Source organism: Coccidioides posadasii, chromosome 4 (assembly GCF_018416015.2).
Source record: "Coccidioides posadasii str. Silveira chromosome 4, complete sequence".
NCBI lineage: Eukaryota > Fungi > Ascomycota > Eurotiomycetes > Onygenales > Onygenaceae > Coccidioides > Coccidioides posadasii.
The window spans coordinates 1,344,230-1,366,703 of NC_089410.1; the positions used below are offsets into that span (position 1 = coordinate 1,344,230).

Here is a 22,474-nt window from a genome sequence, read left to right on the forward strand (position 1 = left end):
CTTCCGGCGCCTGGTTTGGAATGTGGTTCCGAAGCAGTGACCCTGATACCACTCCCAAAGACGACATGCCGTATTGCGAGAATATAGATTCTCGCCATGTCGCACAAACGCGAGGGGTATGAAATAGTTCGGTGATCAATTAACCTTTGTCCAGCTTTGAATGCGGGCAGTCCCCAGCCAATGCCGCACCGTAGGTATGTAAGTAATGCATGCTTCTTGTTCCAGGGTCCCGCCTTGAAAGAACAATAGATATACTCACAAAAAGCTTGATTCCGGGCGGGCCGCTTCCGCAGCCCGAGTTCTTAGGGTTATCTCGTCCATCCAAAGCCTGTCACGGGCATCTAATTTCGTTCCTGCCGCAGCAGTGGCTCGACACTTTAATATTTTGTTTCGCTGCAAGATAGAGGGCCATTAAGCGATGAATATGGGACATTTTCAATAGTATTGACAATCACCATTATCGCGGTGAGGGCCAATTGAGAATATCGAGCGCTGTTTACGCCCTTGCCTTTGCTAAATTCTCTTGCTTTTCGTGCCGGGTGTCGTGCATAGACGACCTCGAGTGTCATCGTAATAACGCTCCCACACGTGGGAAAAAGCTTCTTACAACGCCTTCCAGGCGAACCCGGCTATCCCAATCCCGTGTGATGATGCTTACCAAAATCCTTTATAACGACCTATATAGAAGCTTTATACCGAGTTGACCGAAAACCCCGGTTTCTCTGGAGAATTTACGTCTTGGGAATACCTGAATTTAGATACAAACGGTAAGATCGAGAGTTGAGGAGCCGGGGTTGATCCCGCTTTCTCTCCGTTAAGATGGCCTCCGTTCTCGTACTACAAGCTCAATGACGGAACTAGTCGCGAGGGATACCTTCAATGCATAACATCCATAGGTAGACAGAAAGAGATGAGGATGTATAAAAATAAACCTCTATATAAAAAGTACGGCACAGTGCGTTAGAACAAAAAATAGAAACTTACACATTCATGCGAGGCGGTAGAGTCCGACTTGATACATATTCGTGACCCACCCAACGATTCGGGGTATATTATTAGTCCATGCCGCTCTGAAAGAAATTACAGTCCAACGTACGGAGTACATCCCAACCGGATTCTCGAAAGACCAAAAATAGAAAGACTCGGAAATCAAAATGAGGGAAACGTAGTTGTCTGAAGCAGCCACTGAGAGTGAAAACCAGGGACACCAGAGAAGACCAGCTCAAAAAAACTATCCAGAGAATAGTTGATTGATGGAAATGCTCAACTAGACAAAATAGCACCAGCCAAGGAGAGTTGAATGAAAACTAGAAAAGACAAGTGTGATAAGTTGGCCATTTAGCAAGAATAGGGAAATATTTGAAGGTAAAGGTTATCGAGGTGAGGCAAGCACCTTGTCCAACCATAAAATTGGAAAATATCAATGAAAAGGTGGAAAATTGATATTGAAAATGTTACAAGTCGTTAGGGTTTTGTCATGGCAATAGATGTGTTTACCATCGCGTATGCTGAATGTCAGTGGTCCCCCTACCTAGGAAAGGAGTCAGACACTGTGCATCAAGTCTGGCCCTGATCAAAGAAACCAAAAGTGAACTCCACGTTTCATCTGTTCTTGCCGAGATTGAGCCAACTTATATCAGAACTAAGCTGAGCACGCGGAGTACGCTGCTCCGAAAACTTAGAGCCCTGGGACTCATGCGGCCACCGCGTTAGTGGACGCTCTTGTTCCCCGGATGATGCCACAAACGAATTCGAGTCATTTGGTTGGTAGAGACTCGCGGAGTAAGTACTGCTTGCCACTCGTTCTTCTTTGAAAGCACCAAACGGCATATTCGGGTCGCCATGTGGTAGGTAGGAACCGGACATGTTGATCCTATCATCTTGATCGTCATCTGAAGCGACGCTAATTGAATCGCCGCTAGATATTTTTGCGGTTAAACCATGCTGCGCGACGTGGGTTCCAAAATCCGGAGCATGTTCAGTACTAGGACTACCGGACGCTACTTTTCCTAATGGCTGTGGGTGTCCCACAGTTCCAATGCTTAAAGCTGGAACCTCGGCGGAAGCATGCGGCCATGAACTATCTCTGTAATCTGACTTGGATTCTTGGGATGAAACCGTCGACCGCACAGAATGATCGCTAGGCCTATTGGTGTGTTGGTTGGCTTGGAAATATTTGCTCCATCCTTCATCTGTGTGTCGATCCTGCCGCTGATCATCATCGAAAGGTCCCGTCATAGCCGGTTGGGACACGGCAGATAATCTTTCAGGTGAATTCGTTTCGACATTTCGTAATGGACTCCGGCCTTTCTCAGAAACCAGCTCATTGAACGCAGTAGGTGACTGTTTGGCAATGCTCCCATACACCTGACCGGTCACTATGGCCCATGAGTCTGTCGATGGAACGGGGCCTCGTCCCATTGGTTGAACGTTGCGAGTCAAAGGTTCCATGCCTTGGTCCTGGAAATCAAAATTATCACCGTCGTTTGAACGATTTGTAGCATTTCCATTGTGTGAACACTTATTTCTACGCTTTCTCCATCCAAGAAGTAGCAGGAGAATAATAAGAAGCGCCGCCACACCCAAAAGGGCTCCGAGTGTCGCGCCAATTATGGTTAGAGTTCGTCTGCCGGAGTCATGGTTATTGTTCGACAGCACATCCGAAGACGTTTCCGAAGATGTTGGAGAAGATGATGCAGTCAACACTATCTGGGTCGACAGATCAAGAGTGCTGGATGGTGTGGGCGTGCTTGTTGACTTGACACTCGTGGTCGTACCGACAAAAAATTTGCTTGTGTCAACCCAGCGATTTCTTGATTGATCGAAAATTACCAGTGAATCTTGTTCGCTTCCCCCGGATATGACAACCAACCCATTTGCATCCTGAGCAAGCGAAAACCCACTACGAGTTGTCGTGGGAGCGAAAGTGTTATCATACGGAGGATACCTGTCAAGAGTAACGTCCCGTTTTTGGTTTTTGATAGCAGATTTGCTTCTGGCGTTTGAGTTGTCCGCCCCAACTTGTTGACCAGGTGGAGCCGGGGTACCTCCTGGCATTAACATCGCATATTTAGTAACCAAGTTTGGGGAGATACCCATATCAAAGATTTCCAGGATTCTGCTCCCGTCGGCACCAAAAACCATCGCACACTGCACACTGGGATTATCAGGCAGTGGATTTGGTAGGGCAGCGCCTGTGTCATGCCACCCTTCTGTAACGCTGAACGCAAATACTTTTGTATTCTGTGGGGAGCCACCGATCATAACTGCCTTATCCTCGCTCCAAGATAATAACATCGGACGAAAGGCAGGGGGAACGTAAGAATTATAGGACTGCACATTATATGGAGGTGTGACAGAAATCACGAAAGACTGAGTTGAGGGGTTATTGTCTCCGACTTGCGAGCCTGCATATACGAGAAGAGAGGCAGAGGCATTGAGATAAATCGCGGCATGGTCTATACGATTCTGAACATCGTTTGTAACTGGAAAGATGGTTTCCCACTTTCGAGCCGCAAAGGAATACCGCTGCAGTCCAAAGTAGTCTGGAGAACTACTCTTCCCGCCAACAACGTAGAAACCGAGGTTGTTTGGGTTGCCATCAACACTTCCCTTTACGCAGGTCGCGCCCTTCACGGGCTCGCCCATTGGAAGCTTCTTCCAACTAGAATTTCGCTTTAGCGGTAGAGACAGAAATGTCGTAGGAGTATAGACATAGAGCGTATTATCGAAAACGATGGAGCAATGCCCTTCCAGGCGAACAGGGGGCTTTGGGAGCGACATCGCATTCGATGGTCCGTTGAACGACAATTGTAAGGGAAGTAATCCATGTAATCGCAGTGTACACACTGCAAGGAATAGGTATGCAGAGCCAAAGAGGACAGCAAAGCTACCAGAGCTATCGAGAAAAGGGATTGACGATGTTTGGGGTTCGAAACGCGTGGTCTAACGGATTTAATCGATAAGGAAAGGCAAAGGTCATTGCTTTTCTCCTCTGGGTTGCCAGTGGGAGGGAATCAGAAGAGGAACAATATCGGACAGCACCAGACTGCAATTTTTGATGGACAAATGTCACTTTTCTAAATGCTGTCATAAACGACGCCAGCACTGCAAGCTCAGGATATCCGAATTTTCGCAAACGGTTGTTTCGACCTGGAGCAAGAATGAGCTAAGAGAGCGGGATTTGGTATTCGAACGCGACCGATGTGTCCATTCTCAGTCCAGGAGAATCGCAATAGGGGATGGTGCCAAAAACGAAAAAGGCCGCATCAAGGCCTAGGCAGGAGATATTGGAAAGAATGAATACAACGAATGAACGGCAAAGGTTAGAGAAGCACAACTTTGAAGAAGGAAGAGAGCGAGGGGGCGGGAAGGAAGAGACGAATGAGGGCTGATTTCGGGACTGACAAGGAGCCACCTGCGCTGAAACAACGGCGTGATTGTTTCCACACTAACCCCTTGACATGGTTCCGTTCAACAAGAGGCGGAGCATGCACATCTTAATTATTAATTCCTTGGCTGGGTTATACTCTGTACATCCTCAGGTTTCCCTTTAATGTGGTGTATTCCTCGAGTTGATTAATTTAATTTCAAGAGTTCTGGGGGATAAGTTATGGAGACTTTTGAATTGTTGACTGGAATCAACATTTCAAACCAAGAGACCGCTAACAATTGCATCAACTATGTAACGAGCAGGGAAACAGGATATCTGCGGGAGTATTTCATTCGGAGACCCACGGGGAGAATCGCAATCTAATCTACATCTTCACCTGCTATAATATGGAGCCATTGTTTGAGTATATGGAACCATCATGGCGTGGTTCCGAGACATATTCTGATGCTGCAACACATACCCTAGAAACGCGACACGCCATGGCTAACAAAAAAGAATATCTCTGATTCTCATCCCTCTTAGACACCCCTGCAACACGCAATTTATCCAAGAGCAGCACACATGCCAACAATAATGGATAGGTATGATAACCCCGGTGGTGTGTACCTTGTTGTACAGAACCCCTCAACGCACAGTTTTAGCCACTACTTACTTTCACTGAGGGGGACCGGGTCCGGTTTCGAGATTTATATCTGTTTTGACCGATTTTCTTACTTGAAGCCCTCGAAAGGTCGGCATACGACGGATTCCCCAAAACGCTTGGAGGGAATTTTGATAAGCACACAATGTAAGCGAGTATGGTTCTTGTTTTATGAGTACCTATGAGATGTTTCCTTGCTCCTGCTTCCATTGGTACGCTTTTTGCAAGAGTTTGGACAGATTTGCTGTGGACTCATCGTCGGCAGGGAAAACGTAGTCCATGTATTCCTCGTAACGATCCTCTTCTAGTTTGCGTCGCTTCTTGACTTTGCGCGGCATTTGCTTCTCAATATTTGTGATATCTGTTGGTGTACCGTGGGTTTGCTCGAAGGATTTCCATGCATTTAGCAATGCCACTCTCTGCAAATACTGAGTTAGGATCAGTTTACAAAAGACCATAAAGCTAGTGTGAAACATACATCTTCTTTTAGATCTTTTTCCTTCATAACCTTATGTGCCCGTTCGAATATCTTCCTAGCCCGGGATTTGGCTTCTTCACTGACGGGCTTCTCTTCATCTTCATCATCTTCGATTTCAGGAATGTTGATTTCAAACCGCGCGTAATTGATCCAGACTTTGACGTGGTCAGTCTTTTCAAGCAACCGCTCGTACAGGCTTCGAGTGCGGTCATATTCTCCTTCATATTCCTCGAAATCTATATATGCCTTCCATAATAATTCTGGCATATCCAATGACGGCTGGCTTATCCCGAGTTCGTATATCGCGCGTGCGCGTTCAAGGTCGTCTAATCCCCGTTCTAATTCCGCGAACTTGATCCAGGCCTGTGTTTGAGAGGGATTCCACTCGATCTGCTTTTCAAAAAGTGTCCGGCATCGTACAAATTCAAAGAGTTGTCGCTCTAAATCGATATAGCCCCTGAATAGCTTATCTTTTGGACAAGCCCCTAGGGCATGCCCGAGTGTTCTCCTCGCAGCCCGAAGGTCCATTTGCCTGATCTCAAATTGAGCCTTCAACAGCCAAACTTTGGCAAAAGTAAACTTTTTATGAGGAATTAATTTCAAGCATTCCTGATATATTTGACGGGCCCTTCCAAAATCGTGATTTTCCATTTCTTCCCAGAGAGCGTAGAATATCCACAAATAGATATACCGACGCCAGTGACGTTTCTCCTGGGATGGTGGAATTTGAGCTATAGCTCGCTCATAAACATCTCTAACTCGTTCAACATTTCCAGAAGCTTCTTCGAGTCGGATATAATCAAACCAGGCATCATAGTTTTTGGGATTTTCCTTGACTTGCTCCTCATACTGAACTCTTCTTTTCGAAAGAATCACGTCCTCAACACCTTCCTGGTCACCATATTGTTTTTCAAAGGTGGTGTATGCCTTGTGTAAAACAGCGGATTTTGAACGTGGAAGCCTATCAAGAGCATACTTATATATGGCTCTCGCGCGTTCATGCTCCTTCAATTTCGTTTCATACCGAGCATAGGCAATAAAGAGTCTCTCGTCCATGAAGTCATCACCCAGCGTCTCAATAGCCAGCCCAAATACTTCTCTCACTAGGCCACAGGTTCCATTTTCTTCTTCAAAACGGGCCCACTTGATCCAATTTTTAGGCTCGGGGTGCACGGCTGTGAATCGTTCAAAGATGGCTCGAGCTCGGTCAAATTCATTGTACCGCTTTTCGAGTTTGATGTATGCACTCCATGCGCCTTCATCAGGCTCCCACGACATCCATCGTTCAAAAACTTGCCGAGCACCCGCAATGTTACCCAACATTTCTTCCATATACACGTATTTGTACCATAGTTTATCCACTCGAGGTAGAATAGTCACCGCGCGGTCGAGAAGGTTTCTTGCATGGTTAATGTTTCGCGACTTCATTTCCGCTTCAATATATCGGATCCATAAAACAACGGACGTGGAATCAACGTCCAATGCTCTCTCAAATATCGACCGGGCCCTGAAAAACTCCTTTTGTTCCAGTTCCCATTGAGCATAGCGCATCCAGTTGTTCATGTTAATCCTGTTTCTTCTCACATAATCTTCAAATTCCCTCCTTTTCCTGTGTTGATATTCATGGAGTTCTTCAAGGTCGGCAAACCGCTGCGTGGGTGCTTGAAGACCTGGTTCCTGGCGGTCAACAGCTTCACGAAGGAGCTGCTCCGCTGAAATCTGCTGCGGCGCTGGGGCCTTATTTTTGACCCGCGGTGGGCCCCGCGACGAGTCCATATTGACCAGATAATTTCAAAAGTTCGCCCTCAAATACGTTGAAATTCGCTGGTACCTATTAATCGAGATTCCCGAAGTGCCTGGACAGCTTGACATTCACAAGTCGTGAGAGTTTGGCTGGTCACTAACTAGCTTATGTAACTGAATACCTAGGCACGAACGAGTTAACTGCCAAGTACGTAGAAAGTTCACTAGCAACCTAACCCGATGCGGAGTAGGTTGTTGCGAAAGAGAGTGTAGTCACATGATCTCCGTTGGATGAGGCGGAAGCTCCAAAAATTGAACCTGCTTTTGGAAATACTAGTCGAAGAACTCATTGCAAGGCCTATCACTTTGTCGAATGATACCATCTTGACACTATGGCAACTTTGGCAGATGAGCTACTAAACGATTTCGAGGAGTCCGACTCGGAAATCGAGGCGAAAGAAGAATGGTTACATGCCGACTCCTCAGAAGCGGCGGGCGAGCCGCCCTTCAAAGGGTCGACGATGGGCATAGGGGACGATGGGGACAAGGAGCTGCATGATAATACTATCATGACAAACACATCAATTGTGAATAATGCCTTGGCTGAAGAAGGAGAAGAGCATGAAGACGCAAAAGCCTCTGTTGAAAAAATGCAATTCACTGGAATTAGTGACGTACGGAGTATTGCACGATTGATGAAAACATTGCAACCTATTTTAGAGGTAAGTATTGAGTTGTCCACCCTGTTAGTCTTCTTAAAAACTTACTAGCTCACATATGGCAGCGAGAAGACATGCTAACGATGTCCATTGGACTCCCAGAAAATCTCCTATTACCGGTCCTTACCGTCGGAGCCGCAACCGATGTCTACCGGCTCCATCGAAGATAATCCAGAGTATTATCTTCTTACAGAATCGAATTCCCTCTCCACATCCATCGACAATGAGATTATATTAGTCCATAAGTTCATTAGGGATCATTACTCTACCAGGTTTCCAGAGCTTGAAACCCTAATCACCAACCCTTTAGACTACGCAAAGACAGTTGCCATATTGAGGAATGGTCCGCTAAATGATATAAAGTCACTGGCTTCTTCGACAGATAACTTGGTTGGAGCGACTTTGAGATCTGTCCTGGATGGTCCTCTGCTGATGGTAGTAGCGGTGGAAGGAACAACCACGCGGGGAAGGGAGTTGTCTAGCTCAGAGCTTCAAATTGTCCTGGACGCATGTGAGATGATGCTGTCGCTTGACAAAGCCAAATCAGTTCTTACCGACTATGTCCAATCACGGATGAATATTTTTGCGCCGAATCTAACCGCTCTTATTGGCTCTCTTACTGCTGCACAACTCCTCAACTATGCTGGAGGTCTCACTGGCTTAGCCAAGATGCCATCATGCAATATCCCACCATTAGGTTCGAAGAAGCAGACTCAGGCTGGGTTTGCTACTAACGTTGGAGTTAGACACCAAGGCTTTTTATTCCATTCACCTATTATCCAAGGTATTCCAAATGATTTGAAACGGCAGGCAATGCGGATAGTGTCAGCAAAAGTGGTCCTCGCGGCCCGTGTTGATAGAGTGCATAGCAGTCGAGATGGCTCAACAGGGGAAGAATTAAAGCAGGCTTGTCTTGAACGCCTCGAGAAACTGGCAGAACCGCCTCCGAATAAGGGAACTCGGGCACTACCCGCACCTGACGATAAACCTTCTAGGAAGCGTGGTGGACGCAGAGCGCGGAAAGCAAAAGAAGCCACGGCCATGACGGAGTTGCGGAAAGCTCAGAATCGCTTAGCATTTGGCAAAGAAGAAAAGGAAGTCGGCTACGGTACTGGAGAAGGTACCAAGGGTCTGGGTATGCTTGGTCAGGAGAATTTGGGACGAATTCGCGCCGCCCAAATTGATCAAAGAACAAAAGCCAAACTCAGCAAATCAAATAAAGGATGGGGTGCTACATCAGCGGTGGGCGGAACTGTATCGTCGCTGCGCGGCTTCGGCCAGGGGGCTGGCAATGCATCTGTATTGCGTAGCCAGGGACTACGCACTGCAGGAGTAGGACCGTCTGTGGGGTCAGGAATAGCGAGCACAATTGCTTTCACCCCAGTCCAAGGTTTGGAACTGGTGGACCCGAAGGCACAAGCCGAACTTAACAGAAAGCGCAAGGCTGAAGAAGACAGGTGGTTTAAAAGTGGGACATTCACTCAAGTTGGTAGCCAAAGTTCTGAAAACGGAGGCTTTAAAGTCCCGCAATTACCACCACTTAAAAAAACAAACACTGTCAACAGTAAAATGGCACCACCACCACCACTTAAAAGATGAGAACAGTTTGAATATCTTTTCTATTGTTGAAGTTTTTGGCATTGTAAGTCAGCGCAGTGAAATCTGTGCAGGTAAAATTAAAACTTTCGTATAACTTCATTCTGTTCAAACCATCAAAATGGTCCATGGGGTTTACATCGGTATCTGCTCCCTGACTTTGAAGTATACTCCCTTAGATATGCCTCACTTTCTGTTTACTACGACCTGAAGTTTTCCTTAGCCATAGTCAAAATATATGTGACCGTGTGTAGGTAATTCTTGCTCTGCATTTACATTTTACAGTAGGATTGGTATTAACAAGACTCAACAGCACATAATCTGGCAGCTGAAGCTAGCAGCGGGGAATGCTAGGGAAAACTCAAACTCAGGTTATAATAACCCTACACAACTGGGGCTCTGGTGAGCAAGAAATTCACTTCCCGCACAATAGCAATTGCCCAGCTGCCCCTGATCAAGTAGAAACTGCTGCTATGCCACAAACCATAGCTTCTACCATACAAAGCAAAGTGTATTATTCAGCTGCCGCTAAATTAACTAAGCTTTGTGGCAGCCGGGCAATTCGATGTGCAGCAAAATAAAAAGCTTACAACATCCGCCATGCTCCATTCTCCCCATGGGAAAGCAAGGAAATGGAAAAACGAAAAAATAAAATAACGTTGAATCCAATGCGACACCGGCAGGATTCGAACCTGCGCGCCCGAAGGCAATGCCTAGTTGCTGAGTCAAAGGGGTAGCAGGGCATCGCGTTAACCACTCCGCCACAGTGTCCTGATTAGTAATGTCCTAATTAAAAATTAGGACACTAATGAGTTACATTTTTAAAGTAACTAATCAACAAGCCAACGAGCATCCCTACCGGGCGAGCAGCAAAATCACAGTATTCCAACTAGTTAATTAGATTTTATTTCAAATTATCTACACTAAACAACCCCTAATTGAATCAAATTAAATTAAACTAGGATTAGGAGATCTTATTCTTGTATGCTATTGTATTAGAGATATTTGAATTTGGTGGCCGACTCGTTTGGGTGGCCGGGTCGTATGTGGATTACGTTAGATCATTTAGATTACTAAACAGAGTACTCCGTACTCGGTAGAACCTGATGTATCCTTTACCCAGGTATGATAATTCAGGCTGGGTACTCCGTAGTTTCTGATCCAAACTCTCCATGGAAGAACTTAGGTAAAGGAATTGTGACAAGAAGCAACTTTGATGTTATGAATTGAGAGAATCAAACTGTTCTCTGTAAACCAGAAAATCCATGTTGAGAGAGTGGAAAGCTGTAGTTATGTTGCGCTGGAGCACGGAGTCTGCTTCAGCACGGAGTCTGGTCGATTCAGGAGCCAAGCCTGTGCGGAGTACAGAGTATTCCGTAACTCACCTTGTTAGCAAGGTAGTGATTTGTATGAACGCTGTATGGACAGAGTACTCCGTAACCACCCCGTACATAGTTAACTAGTTAGTTAACTAACTACTCTCCGTGCCCCTCCAAACTGAAGAATTCTCCGAATCCCACAACTTTCAAATCTATCCACACACCCCCTCTGCAAACATCCTCACCTTTTGACATATTCGCAACTATCATCTATTTGCTTGCCTCCCCAAGTAAGTTTGCTAATTATTCTGCTTTGACTATATCAAATCATCACGCTCATTTTCCTCTTAACAGAGCTTGCTAGCCTTAACCCCGCCAAAGACATTTCATCAATATGGCTGCTCCTGCCCACAAGTTCAAGGTCGCCGACATCGTATGTTCATACAATCCTCGATTTTGGTTTCCTCAAGTTCAGTAAGCTGAATGTTTTCTAGTCGTTGGCTGCCTTTGGGCGCCGCGAAATTGAGCTCGCGGAAATTGAAATGCCTGGTCTTATGGCTATCCGCCGAAAGTATGCTGAGGATCAGCCATTGAAAGGGGCTCGTATCGCTGGCTGTCTTCATATGAGTGGGTCTATATGCAGAGAGTGAAGCCACAATTTTCTCCGCGCTGACTCGTGTCCCAAGCTATCCAAACTGCCGTTCTAATTGAAACCCTCAAAGCCCTTGGTGCTGAGGTCACTTGGTCAAGTTGTAACATTTTCTCCACTCAAGATCATGCAGCTGCCGCAATTGCTGCTTCAGGAACCCCAGTGTGCGTTATATTCCCGAGTTTACTGTGGCTGTCGGAGCGAATCTTACCTAACCGGCTGCAGATTCGCCTGGAAGGGAGAGACCGAGGAAGAATACGATTGGTGTATTGAACAACAACTCTTTGCATTTAAGGATGGGAAGAAACTCAACTTGATTCTTGATGATGGTGGTGATTTGACATCGCTAGTGCACAAGAAATACCCTGAGATGCTTAACGACTGCTACGGCTTGTCAGAAGAGACCACAACTGGTGTCCACCACCTCTATCGGATGTTAAAAAACAAAGAACTCCTGGTTCCAGCAATCAATGTGAATGACTCCGTGACAAAGTCAAAGTTCGATAACCTTTACGGTTGCAGAGAATCACTTATCGATGGCATCAAGCGCGCGACCGACGTCATGATTGCGGGTAAGATCGCCGTCGTCGCTGGATTTGGTGATGTGGGCAAGGGATGTGCTCAGGCACTCCACAGCATGGGTGCCCGGGTCATTGTCACCGAAATTGACCCCATCAACGCGTTGCAGGCTGCAGTCGCTGGCTATGAAGTCACAACAATGGAAGAGGCCGCCCCACTGGGCCAAATCTTTGTCACGACCACCGGCTGTCGCGATATTTTGACCGGATCTCACTTTGAAGTGATGAAGAACGATGCAATTGTCTGCAGTAAGTAGATCAAACTAGCCCTATAGATTACATTCTAATCCCTTTAGATATTGGACATTTCGATATTGAAATTGACGTTGCTTGGCTTAAGGCCAATGCCAAATCCGTTCAAAACATCAAACCCCAGGTTGACCGCTTCCTCATGCCTTCTGGTCGACACATCATCCTCCTTGCAGAGGGCAGACTGGTTAATCTCGGCTGTGCCACTGGACATTCTTCTTTCGTGATGTCTTGCTCCTTTTCTAATCAGGTTCTGGCCCAAATCATGCTTTACAAGTCTGAAGATGCCGAGTTTGGCAAGAAGCACGTCGAGTTCGGCGTGACTGGTAAGCGTGAAGTCGGCGTTTACGTGCTTCCAAAAATTCTCGATGAGCAAGTCGCGTTGCTCCACCTTGAACATGTCAACGCCAAGTTGTCAAAACTTACTCCAAAACAGGCAGAATACCTGGGATTAGATATGGAGGGTCCGTTCAAGAGCGAAATGTAAGTTTTCCTACTTTCCTACTAGCCTCGACCCTTGCGAGTAAAGGCGTTTGGTGCTCATTGAGGTCCCACAGCTACCGATATTGATCGCATTGGCTTAACCCGATATCGGCTCAACTATTTCGCACCACGCGAGAATTTTCAACATGAGGCTACGATGTTATGAACCAGAAGGATGGCTCTTCTGTTGGTCATAGATTTGAACCGTCACAAAAAGCGGATTGTCCTTCAACGGCAAAATCATGGGATGTTACGAAGATCATTGGGGGGTCGGGGTTCAAGTTCTGGTCGGGGTATATTGAATCTTGGGCTTTGTTGAAAACCTGTTTCATTATTGATAAAAGCCACATTTCTCAGATGGGTCATTATCCACTGATAATTCATAAATATATTGTGAGCCAAAGCATTCAGGTGTCGTCACTCCGTACACATCTCATAATCCCTGTTTTATGTCTGGAGAACAAACATTGCCAGGATTGAACAGCCAAGCAGCTCTTCTTAAACCAAGTACCCTGACGCGAGTAAGATACAGCGAGTGTAGTTAGGTTCTCCCAAGGCTCAACCCTCAAGGATGCGATACACTGCAGGAACATCTCGTCCACTACTTGTAGCTGGATCTGTAGTTCTGAGGTGTATTGTGATCTAAGAGTCCGATTTGACTTCAATTCTCTCCGAGAATAGTGGCTATGCGGTGTTTTTGGCCGAATGTGAGATCTCCGAGTGAAGCATTTTCATACGTTTCAAGATTCCATCCAGTTCACTTCCCTTTGGCTATTCAAGACTTCCATTCAAAAAGTAATTGGATACCTTGTGAGGTATAAGAGCAGAGCTGTATGTCAGCGAGGAGGTATCACTAGCAGAGAGGCAGAATAGGCGACACATCCACAGAACCAACATCTATTGCCGGGATGCAATCCCTTCTTCTTACTACCCGGACCACTACCCTCGGGCACACAAGTCTACAGCGATAATGGAACCATATCTTCTCCCTTGACCTAGACACTGGAGATAACAGTTAGCGGGTGTTTTGAAAAGAGGATATACATTGAAATTCAAGGTATTGAAATGGATCATGGAATCAGATCAAGTGTAGGAAAATTTGTCAACCTGCAATTTCACACGCCAGAGCAGGAAATTGTCAGTATTGCAGAATTCTTTTGTTCATCATTGAAGGTAGACTGAAGTACGGAATAGAGCCCCAAAGAACTTACATTGCGTTTGGAAGAAGCTGAAGCTGACGCGAGAATTTACGTAGCCAAACAAATTCATGCCTTCAAAAGACCAACCTGGATTCGAAACGTTTGTCTGGTCGAACTTGGCTAGGTCACGTGCAAGTTGTTCCGGCGCGTCGGAAGTACCATAGACTGCGTTGCCTGATTCCTGAACCGGGTACGAAGTACTCCATATTGGATCCTAATTTCGCCTCTATAGTGTGTACTCAGTACTCCTCTCTTTTTTTTTTTTTTTTTTTTTTTTTTTTACACCTTTTTGCTATGGTAATTAATGGGTTTCTAAGTATCTGTACTCCGTACTCCGTACTACGTTGTGTAGATAAAATGCAGTGTCCCCCTAGCCAAACCTCTTAAGGCTGATCGGCAACAAAGCTTGCGCTGGAGCCCGAGTTAATCAACTGTCTGAGCGAACCCACATATTAATACCAGTTAGCAAAATAGGTTGGTCAGCAGATACAGATAACTCGCTTCGGAGGACCACATGCGGATTTCCCCCGCAGATCTTTATCTGTTATCAAAGAGCCCGAAATCCCGTCCGTGATGGCTGATTCACCAGGCTCACCTCTTTCTTCGCTTGCGTCAGAAGAGTTTGCCGAAGACCTTCAATTCGAAGATCGAGCCCAATCTCCTTCATCTGCCCAAGTACCACCTTCAAAACGACGCAAGATTGGCCTTGCTACTTGGGACCATCACACCCCCATATCCTCTGCCCATGACGAAATTCCTCCTACGTCTCCTGCGTCGATATCATCCGACAGTTCGGCTGAACTGCCTCAGTCCCCTGAAATATTATCACTGATCGGTGGCGGTATGGATGAAGATTATAGCGGTGTATGCCGAGACCAAGTTACGGTTTGTCAGTGGGATGGCTGTGATGCGAATGACTTGGGTCACATGGACGCCTTGGTAGAGCACATACACAAGAATCATATCATTTCTAGACAGAAAAAGTACTTTTGCGAATGGAAAGATTGTCCACGGAAGGGCCAAACACATGCTAGCGGGTATGCTTTGAGAGCCCACATGAGAAGCCACACCAAGGAGAAACCATTCTACTGCACCTTGCCGGGTATGTGCCCTTTCCTTACAACCTAGCCCGGGGAATGTATTTTCTGACGAATTCTAGAATGTGATCGAAGCTTCACACGATCAGATGCTCTTTCGAAGCATATGAGAACCGTTCATGAGACCGAAGCATTGAAGTTGTCTGACACACTCGCAAAACACACTCAAGTTGGACCAGCGGGACCCACTTTGATAAAGCTACCTCGAATCAAGCTAAAATTATCGCAATCATCCAGAGACGGCTGTTATGAAACGGACAAGAACGGCGGAGAAGACGTTTCCCAGAAAGAACCAGTCCCTTCTGCACTTTTGGACTCTGGGCTCGGCTTCGATGCGCACGAGCTTTCTTTGCCTTTAAGCCAATTGTACCGAGTACTCCGTCGGCAGATTTTCTGGGCTGAACAGGAATCCAAACGTCTACAACTGGAGTGGCAAAGGATCAAAATTCAGAGGAAAGAAACCTGGAGAGAAAAGGAGACCATCTTGGAGGATGTCATTCATGCTGAAGTGAAGCTTTTTCAGTCGGCCTTGACTGCCGAGGACTTAGCCCTCGCACGAGGTGTCAGTGATTTCCCGCCGGCAGCACCATAACAGTGCCCAAGTTATTGAAACAGTTGAAACAGTAGAGGATTTGTGAGACTATTTGGTCAAGGTTGCTGAACAGACATTACTATAGCTTAACTTGTTGATATTGTTGGCTCTATACGGTACAAACCCTTCCTCTACCGTGAAGTCCGACATACGCATTCCGCAGTGATCACTCCGAGGTTTGTATGCCCCTTACAGCTAATCATCAGAGGTTGTCAACGGAGACAATGTTTATAGAAATGATAGCGTCGCAGAAGTTGTACCTTGACAAGGGCGGGAAATCACATTAGGAGTTCAGAAATACTCTTATGTACTAAAATCCTTATTAGTTTAATGAGAACTTTAATTGGGCCATCTAACAGTGCCGCCGCATTCAACCAATGCAATTCGGCCCTTCCAAACTCACAACCAACGCGACAATATGTCGTGGCTGTGCCATGTGAAGCAAAGTGTATTAACTGATCTAGAGTACAGCATGGCAGCAAATATCAAGGCCAGATAATGAATTGTTGTAGGATCGAAGGTAAACTCATCACAAGCAGAAACTCCGGTATCTGATGGTATTTGTTGCACAAAGAAAGATTTGAGAGGGAACAAACAAACAATACATGCCAGAATCTCAACCCAAATGGGCGAGGTCGAAGCCAAAATGGAAAAATAAAAAAGAGACAAATGATCACCATACCCAGGAGAGCGGGATCAATGCCAGGGTCAATGCCAAGTAAAACAAAAACTGGATCACCTAACTCCGAGGAGTGGGATCGCTAACAGGAAAGAAGTGACTTTTTGCGAGGGGATGGTCACCAGGCTCAGTGAGCGGGATCAACTCGCCAACTCGCACAAAAGAGAGAAGAGGTGTGGCTTCAAAAAACATTCCAATTAAAACACACGATTCTGCAAATCCCAGAAAAGTGAAACCCCTTCACCAAATAATCATAGTCGTAGTCGTCATAATGTAGCCTCGCGGCCTGAAAATGCAATGTCCTGTTCGAACGCCCATCTACACCAGACTATGCACTAAGCCGAACACGCACCAATGTAAAAGAGGATAATCGGTATGAGATTAGTCCCGTAAGGACACATGGATACTTATGTAGTAGATTTAGGTTGTGGGGCATTTTCGGCAGCAACCATGCGTTTGTAAATGTCAAGAAGAGCACTTCCAGGAGTTGCCTGGTTTGGCCAATAACGAGCCACGTAGTCCCTTTACAATGATGAGCATAAACCTTCTGCATTAGAAGTTGGAATGGACAACCTTACCAAAGGCGCGCTTCCAAGGATTCCCGCGTTTCCTCAGAATCCAAAGTTTTGTGAATAAATCCGCCAACCGAATGAAGCAAGCGTCGAAGCTCTTTGGCCCGTCGATTCTTGTCCGGGATTCCTTCTTTGGTGCACTGTGAGATCTGCCTTAGGTGATCCCTGATTGGCTTAAAAACCATCTTCAGCATGTTTTCGTTATTGGATACGATGCCACTATAATCGTTTCGGCGACCCGAATAAAAATTGGCATTGTGCCGACTACGGATTTTGTCGACCTCGGATATGCCTTTTCGCGTATCGCTTGTTGGCGTGTTTGGCCGATCACTACCGCGGGCCCCGCGAGTATGAACACGATGCCTGAGCGCATCCGATTCTCGACGTTTACGGATCGATGGTGGAGCAGGGGAGGCAGAAACGCTGCCACTATTTTGCTGGCGAGAATAGCCGGGCTTTCTGTTGTTACGATGGTGATTCTCCACCGCCTTCTTCGCTGTAGGGCTGGCACCGTTGCTCATCTTATCTTTAAGAACAGACAATAGGTAGTCGGCACGACGCACTAAATGAACGGCACCAGGAGACTTCATCCCCTCACCATTTCGGGTTAATTCGTTTTTGCGATCCGCTCGGTGTTCCTCCAGAAAGAATTTGTCGGTAAGGCCTAGGTCGGGATCGTCGCGGATCTGTGCCCATGCTCCATACCCATGCCGCGCGATTCCAATGCAGAGCATGCCATCCTCCCGTGCCCCCCAGGTGCAGGAGTAATCCGCAGCTTTCGTGGCCTCAGGGACGCGAAAGCTTTTCGGGTCAGACAAACGTGATGTGATTTGTCTCAAAATCCGCATCTCATTGGGGCGTTCCACAATTGTTTCTGCATTTAAACGCTTCACACCTCCATAGTTGAAAAGCACAGCCTTCCTCTCTTTTTTGGTAAAAGTTTTACCCTCGCGCTCTAGCGCACGGATCTCATCATTTGCTTCTTGAAGGTGCTGATTCGCAGACTGAACTATTTCCTTAAGAACTCCGTTCACGACTGATGGATCTCTGTCTAGAAGCTTTGCTTCCCTGAGAATATCTCTCTCGCGATCATTGAAGTCGCCATATCTCAAGTATGCACGAGTAAGGTGACGAATTTCCTTCTCAGTTAGGGGACGTTTGGGGTCTGGCGCTGGGGGCGCATCGGAGTCATCATCGACATCCATATTCACTTGCTGCCGAGCCTTTCGCTTTGCCTGCCTTTCTTCTCTTTCGTCCGCCATTTCTTTTCTTTTCCTCGGCTGGCTGCGTTCGATTTCTTCTGCGAGGTACTTAGCTTCCATTTCTTTCCGTTCCTCGCTTTTAATTCTTTCCAACTCCTCCTTTGGAATAATTTCATCCCAGGTAAGGTCATCTACCTTGACGTCTACAAATTCGAATGCTTTAAGGAATTCTTCACCTCCATCAGCTTCCATGCCTTCGGCTTGCTCCGTTTTGTGCTCCTCCGCATTTGCAAGGACAGCATCGATGTCAATTTCTTCTAGTTTCTTTTGATTTCCAGACTGCTCAAACATCCGTTGCCCACGACGCTTCAATATCCGCGATATATCCTCAGAAGAAGTCGGCTCGTTGATATGATGGCCAGCGCGAACCATCTTATCTTTTAATTCTGTGGCCTCCTTATCGGTCACACCTCTTTGGATGGTAATGAATTCAAGAAGTAACTTATTCCTAGCCCTCTCTATGACTTCTTCTTCGACAGTGTCTTTTGATACAAGCCGATAGACGCTAACCGGCTTTGTTTGCCCAATGCGATGAGCTCGCGCCATGGCCTGTAAATCAGCTTGGGGATTCCAGTCTGAATCGAATAGAATGACTGTATCTGCTGTCATGAGATTAATGCCAAGCCCACCCGCACGCGTCGAGAGCAAGAAAGCGAAGTCAGTGCTATCTGGAGCATTAAAGTGTTCAATAGATAAACGACGAGGTCCAGCTGCAATGGTGCCATCCAGCCTCTGATAGGCAAAACCCCGCGCATCCATGTAATCAGCAAGAATATCAAGCATGCGAACCATTTGGCTGAAAATAAGAACGCGATGGCCATCATTTTTCAACTTCGCCAGCAGCTGGTCCAGCAGCATCATCTTGCCACTGCTGGTGATCAGTGCCCTTAGTGCATCTTCTCGGCGCGTGCTGCCTTGCAGAATTCGATCTTCTGCGTTGGCGAACATGAACGGATGATTGCTTGCCTTTTTCAACTCCATCATAATATTGAGTAATGATTGTTTTTGACCCTTCGCGCCTTGATTAAGGGCAGCATAGTTCTTGGTAAGAATGTTTTTATAATACTCCAACTGCACGTCTGAAAGCTCAACCCGAATAATCTTTTCTGACTTTGGCGGCAAGTCACTTTCAACCTTAGACTTGGTACGGCGAAGCATAAACGGTTGTATCGCTTTGGTCAATTCAGCTAGCTTGACGCTTGCAGCTTCCGAGCTTAAATCCATATTTTCATCAATTTCAATTAGCCCCGGATTTAGAAAGTCCATCAGCGCAGATAGTTCTCCAAGATTATTTTGAACGGGGGTTCCAGTAATCAGTAACCGGCTCGGAGACTTGAATTCAACTAGCTTTGCGTACAACTGAGAGTCTCTATTTTTTAGACGATGGGCCTCATCAACTGCGAGAAATTGCCACTTGATTTGGCTAAGAAAGGACGCGTCGACCAACACATACTCATACGTGGTCAAGAGGACATGGAATTTTGGGCGTTTAATGTTTCCATCGACAAGAAGTTCATACTCCTTGATAATATTCCGTGACGCTTCGTTCCCACTGTAAACAACGTAGTTTAAATCGGGTGTCCAATAGTCGAATGTTTCAGCCCACGATGGCATTGTGGAAAGAGGGACAACCACGATAAACGGGCCCTGTTGATTCCTCACATGTCGCAGCCAATTGATAAAAGTTACAGTCTGGACTGTTTTTCCCAACCCCATCTCATCAGCAAGAACTACATTTCGGCCGCGAACCCAGTTGTATGCCATGAAATTAACACCTTTCACCTGGAAGTCCTTCAGTTGACCATTGCAGACGAAGTCAGGAGTTCCATGAATAGGTTCGAATGCAGAACGAGTTGACTGGTTCGATTCCAGTCTGCTTGAAACAGGAGGCCGGGAACACCGGTCAAGGTAACGGTCGATTTCCTGTTGGGCGATACTGCTAACAAGCTCTGCGCCTTCCCAAGTACAACTCTCGTAAAACAGGCGTTTCCATTTAACGTAATACTCGGTTACCCCCGCAACCTTGCGAGAACCAATGACACGCTCGACGAGTTTGAAGTCCTCAATCGCTTCAATATCGCGCTCGCGGTCAAGGTTCCACTTTTCCTTTTCTTCAGGTATCATATCCGGATCTTTCATGAACGAGAGCTCTTGAATTAGCAGCTTTCGGACATAATTATCTAGACGACGGTTACTGCGGCAATTGACAAGGGACTCGTCTGTCTCCCACGTTGCATGGTAGTGCGACTTTCCCTGCCATTTAATATAAAATTCGAAGTCCGAGCGTCCGAGGTCAAGTCGCGTGGGATCCACGTCATCCTTTAAACGATGGTTAAGGACAACATCAATGGCGGGGCGATTATCGTCGAGGACGGTCGCCCAATCGAGTGGGGTCATGTTATCCGATTCGTCTCCGAACAGATCATCATCGTCATCTTCATTGTAGTTTAAAACTTTATTAGAACGACGCGTGGAAAACCGAACTTCCCCATGTGCTGGTGCTAAGTCAACCTGCGGTTGCACTAGACGGCGGCGTTTAACTTTTTGCCTTCTCTGGGTGTTGCTATAAACGTCGCTTGATGAATCTGCGTCGGAATCTTGAGACTGTGAGGACGATCGTTTTCGGTTTGGCTGAGGACGTCTCCTCTTAATGGGTCTGGAAACCTCAGACTCGGAGTCTGTAGTGCTCTGGATCGTCTGGCGGATAGAACGGGTGCGATTGCTTCGGCGCAATCCATATAAGCTTGGGTTGTTTCGAATAAAGTCACTCTCATCGATGGGCGACTTGCGCTTAACACCTCGCTTCGATTCGTGGCCCGACATGCCCGAGGAACTGGATACCGCATCTACTGCCTCTGAAGAATCTTCCATGTGGGAGTCACCATCCGCCTCCATGGGTGTGGCGATTCCCCTGGGAGACTTAGTGGCCTCATATTCAGAGGAGGTGGAGCTCATTCCGATATGCACCCCATCAGTAGTATCCGTTGGTGTTGTTGCTTGAGGGTGCTCAGAATCCGCGTCCCGCTTCAAGTTGGTCGCAGTATTAGGGACGGATTCGACACCGTTGCCCTGGTTCGCCGGTATAGTCGCCTTTTCCAGACTACCCAATGTGCTTTGATTGGCTATACTTGCTTCAATTGGTGCGGGAGAGGAAGTTGCAGTGCTCGGGATCACCATGGCGGTGGCTAGGACAGTAAGATTAGCATTGTAGCAGCAACGCCGATATAGAGGCATTGCAAAGGGCGGATATTGATAGTAAGAGGGCTCGCGACTCTGACTCTAAAGTGTTGGAGAATACACAAGCTAAGAGGGCAGGGTGCAGCAAAGCTCAACGAAATCTGATGCTGTGCTTCAAGGTTTTGATGAAATGGATTCAAGTCGAGAACACGGCGAGAGGATCACTTGACAGGAAAAAGGGCCATAACTAGTAGGCAAATGTATAAGAACAGGGGGCAATTCCCATCTTAGCGCCAGGGATATCGCGATATGCGTTTAAGCAACTTCGGAATGGTAGAATATCTCGTGGAAGGTAGCGAAGGAATGCGGGTTTGTGGAGAGCATGGAAAGCTGTAAAGATAAAAACAAAGCGGAAAAGAGAATAATCAACTTACGATCCATGGCTTGGACCCGCCCAAGTGGAGAAATATGTGCTTCCAGTATTACCAACTATGGCGACGCGTTGTGTTTGAAAATGTATTGGTAGACAAGGAAGCTTTGGAGGGATGGACTGAGAGTTTGAGGGAGAGAGAGAATAGAGTGGATGGTTGGAGAGAGAGTCTCGCCAGTGGTGAGAAGAGAGAAACCGAAAATGGCTTAGGCTGGTGAAGGAGGAATCCGCTAATCCTATAATGGGTTGGTGTCGAAGAGGCCTATGTTGCTGGCGTCTTGTACGGAATTGTCCGTGCTACTCATATGAATGCGGTTATACTCCGTACTGGATGTGTATAGCGCAGCAACCCATGTACAGAGTACTCCGTAACATGAGTAACTCCATACTCCCGAGAGCGAAGATCTTTACTCAGCAAGAAGCAAATTCTGCATCATTTCAGGAAATCATATCTCTGAGGCGTGCTATCGAAGATAAGCATCATTTATTATGGAGTAATATATGTCCTCTCCCTACCTCTAACTTGTTGTCTCCGTAGTTACTCCGTAATCGACTCCTCCGTATGGGGTGTTGGTATTTCACTCTCGAATTTGCTGCCCAGACAAACAGACGTATTACT

The 22,474-nt window shown here is 46.5% G+C and overlaps 6 protein-coding genes and 1 non-coding gene across 7 annotated transcripts; 3 read left to right on the top strand and 4 right to left on the bottom strand.

Annotated features, from left to right (window-relative positions):
* Window positions 1-1,423: 1,423 nt before the first annotated feature.
* Window positions 1,424-3,999, bottom strand: D8B26_007357 (uncharacterized protein). The gene has a single exon (XM_003072169.2). The coding sequence runs from the start codon at window positions 3,781-3,783 to the stop codon at window positions 1,603-1,605; it is 2,181 nt and encodes a 726-aa protein (XP_003072215.2). The 5' UTR covers window positions 3,784-3,999; the 3' UTR covers window positions 1,424-1,602.
* Window positions 4,000-4,689: 690 nt separating this feature from the next.
* CLF1 (NineTeen Complex (NTC) component) lies at window positions 4,690-7,371 on the bottom strand. The gene is made up of 2 exons (XM_003072170.2): window positions 5,512-7,371; window positions 4,690-5,452 (listed from the first exon to the last, which is right to left on the bottom strand). Exons 1-2 carry the CDS (start codon window positions 7,285-7,287, stop codon window positions 5,213-5,215), a joined length of 2,016 nt encoding a protein of 671 aa, XP_003072216.1. The 5' UTR covers window positions 7,288-7,371; the 3' UTR covers window positions 4,690-5,212.
* Window positions 7,372-7,593: 222 nt separating this feature from the next.
* PRP31 (U4/U6-U5 snRNP complex subunit prp31) lies at window positions 7,594-9,572 on the top strand (the record flags this gene model as incomplete). Its single annotated transcript, XM_003072171.2, has 2 exons — window positions 7,594-7,976; window positions 8,076-9,572. The coding sequence occupies exons 1-2, from the start codon at window positions 7,647-7,649 to the stop codon at window positions 9,570-9,572; spliced, it is 1,827 nt and encodes a 608-aa protein (XP_003072217.2). The 5' UTR covers window positions 7,594-7,646.
* Window positions 9,573-10,240: 668 nt separating this feature from the next.
* Window positions 10,241-10,340, bottom strand: D8B26_007360. Its single transcript has one exon. It is a non-coding gene; the product is annotated as a tRNA-Ser (tRNA).
* Window positions 10,341-11,078: 738 nt separating this feature from the next.
* On the top strand, window positions 11,079-13,298 carry SAH1 (S-adenosyl-L-homocysteine hydrolase). Its single transcript, XM_003072172.2, has 7 exons — window positions 11,079-11,178; window positions 11,243-11,321; window positions 11,383-11,515; window positions 11,575-11,701; window positions 11,763-12,364; window positions 12,412-12,847; window positions 12,922-13,298. The coding sequence occupies exons 2-7, from the start codon at window positions 11,283-11,285 to the stop codon at window positions 12,932-12,934; spliced, it is 1,350 nt and encodes a 449-aa protein (XP_003072218.1). The 5' UTR covers window positions 11,079-11,178; window positions 11,243-11,282; the 3' UTR covers window positions 12,935-13,298.
* Window positions 13,299-14,292: 994 nt separating this feature from the next.
* D8B26_007362 (uncharacterized protein) lies at window positions 14,293-16,770 on the top strand. Its single transcript, XM_003072173.2, has 2 exons — window positions 14,293-15,148; window positions 15,206-16,770. Exons 1-2 carry the CDS (start codon window positions 14,620-14,622, stop codon window positions 15,733-15,735), a joined length of 1,059 nt encoding a protein of 352 aa, XP_003072219.2. The 5' UTR covers window positions 14,293-14,619; the 3' UTR covers window positions 15,736-16,770.
* Window positions 16,771-16,821: 51 nt separating this feature from the next.
* D8B26_007363 (uncharacterized protein) lies at window positions 16,822-21,866 on the bottom strand (the record flags this gene model as incomplete). Its single annotated transcript, XM_003072174.2, has 3 exons — window positions 16,822-16,936; window positions 16,993-21,433; window positions 21,860-21,866. The coding sequence occupies 3 exons, from the start codon at window positions 21,864-21,866 to the stop codon at window positions 16,822-16,824; spliced, it is 4,563 nt and encodes a 1,520-aa protein (XP_003072220.1).
* Between the last annotated feature and the right edge of the window lie 608 nt (window positions 21,867-22,474).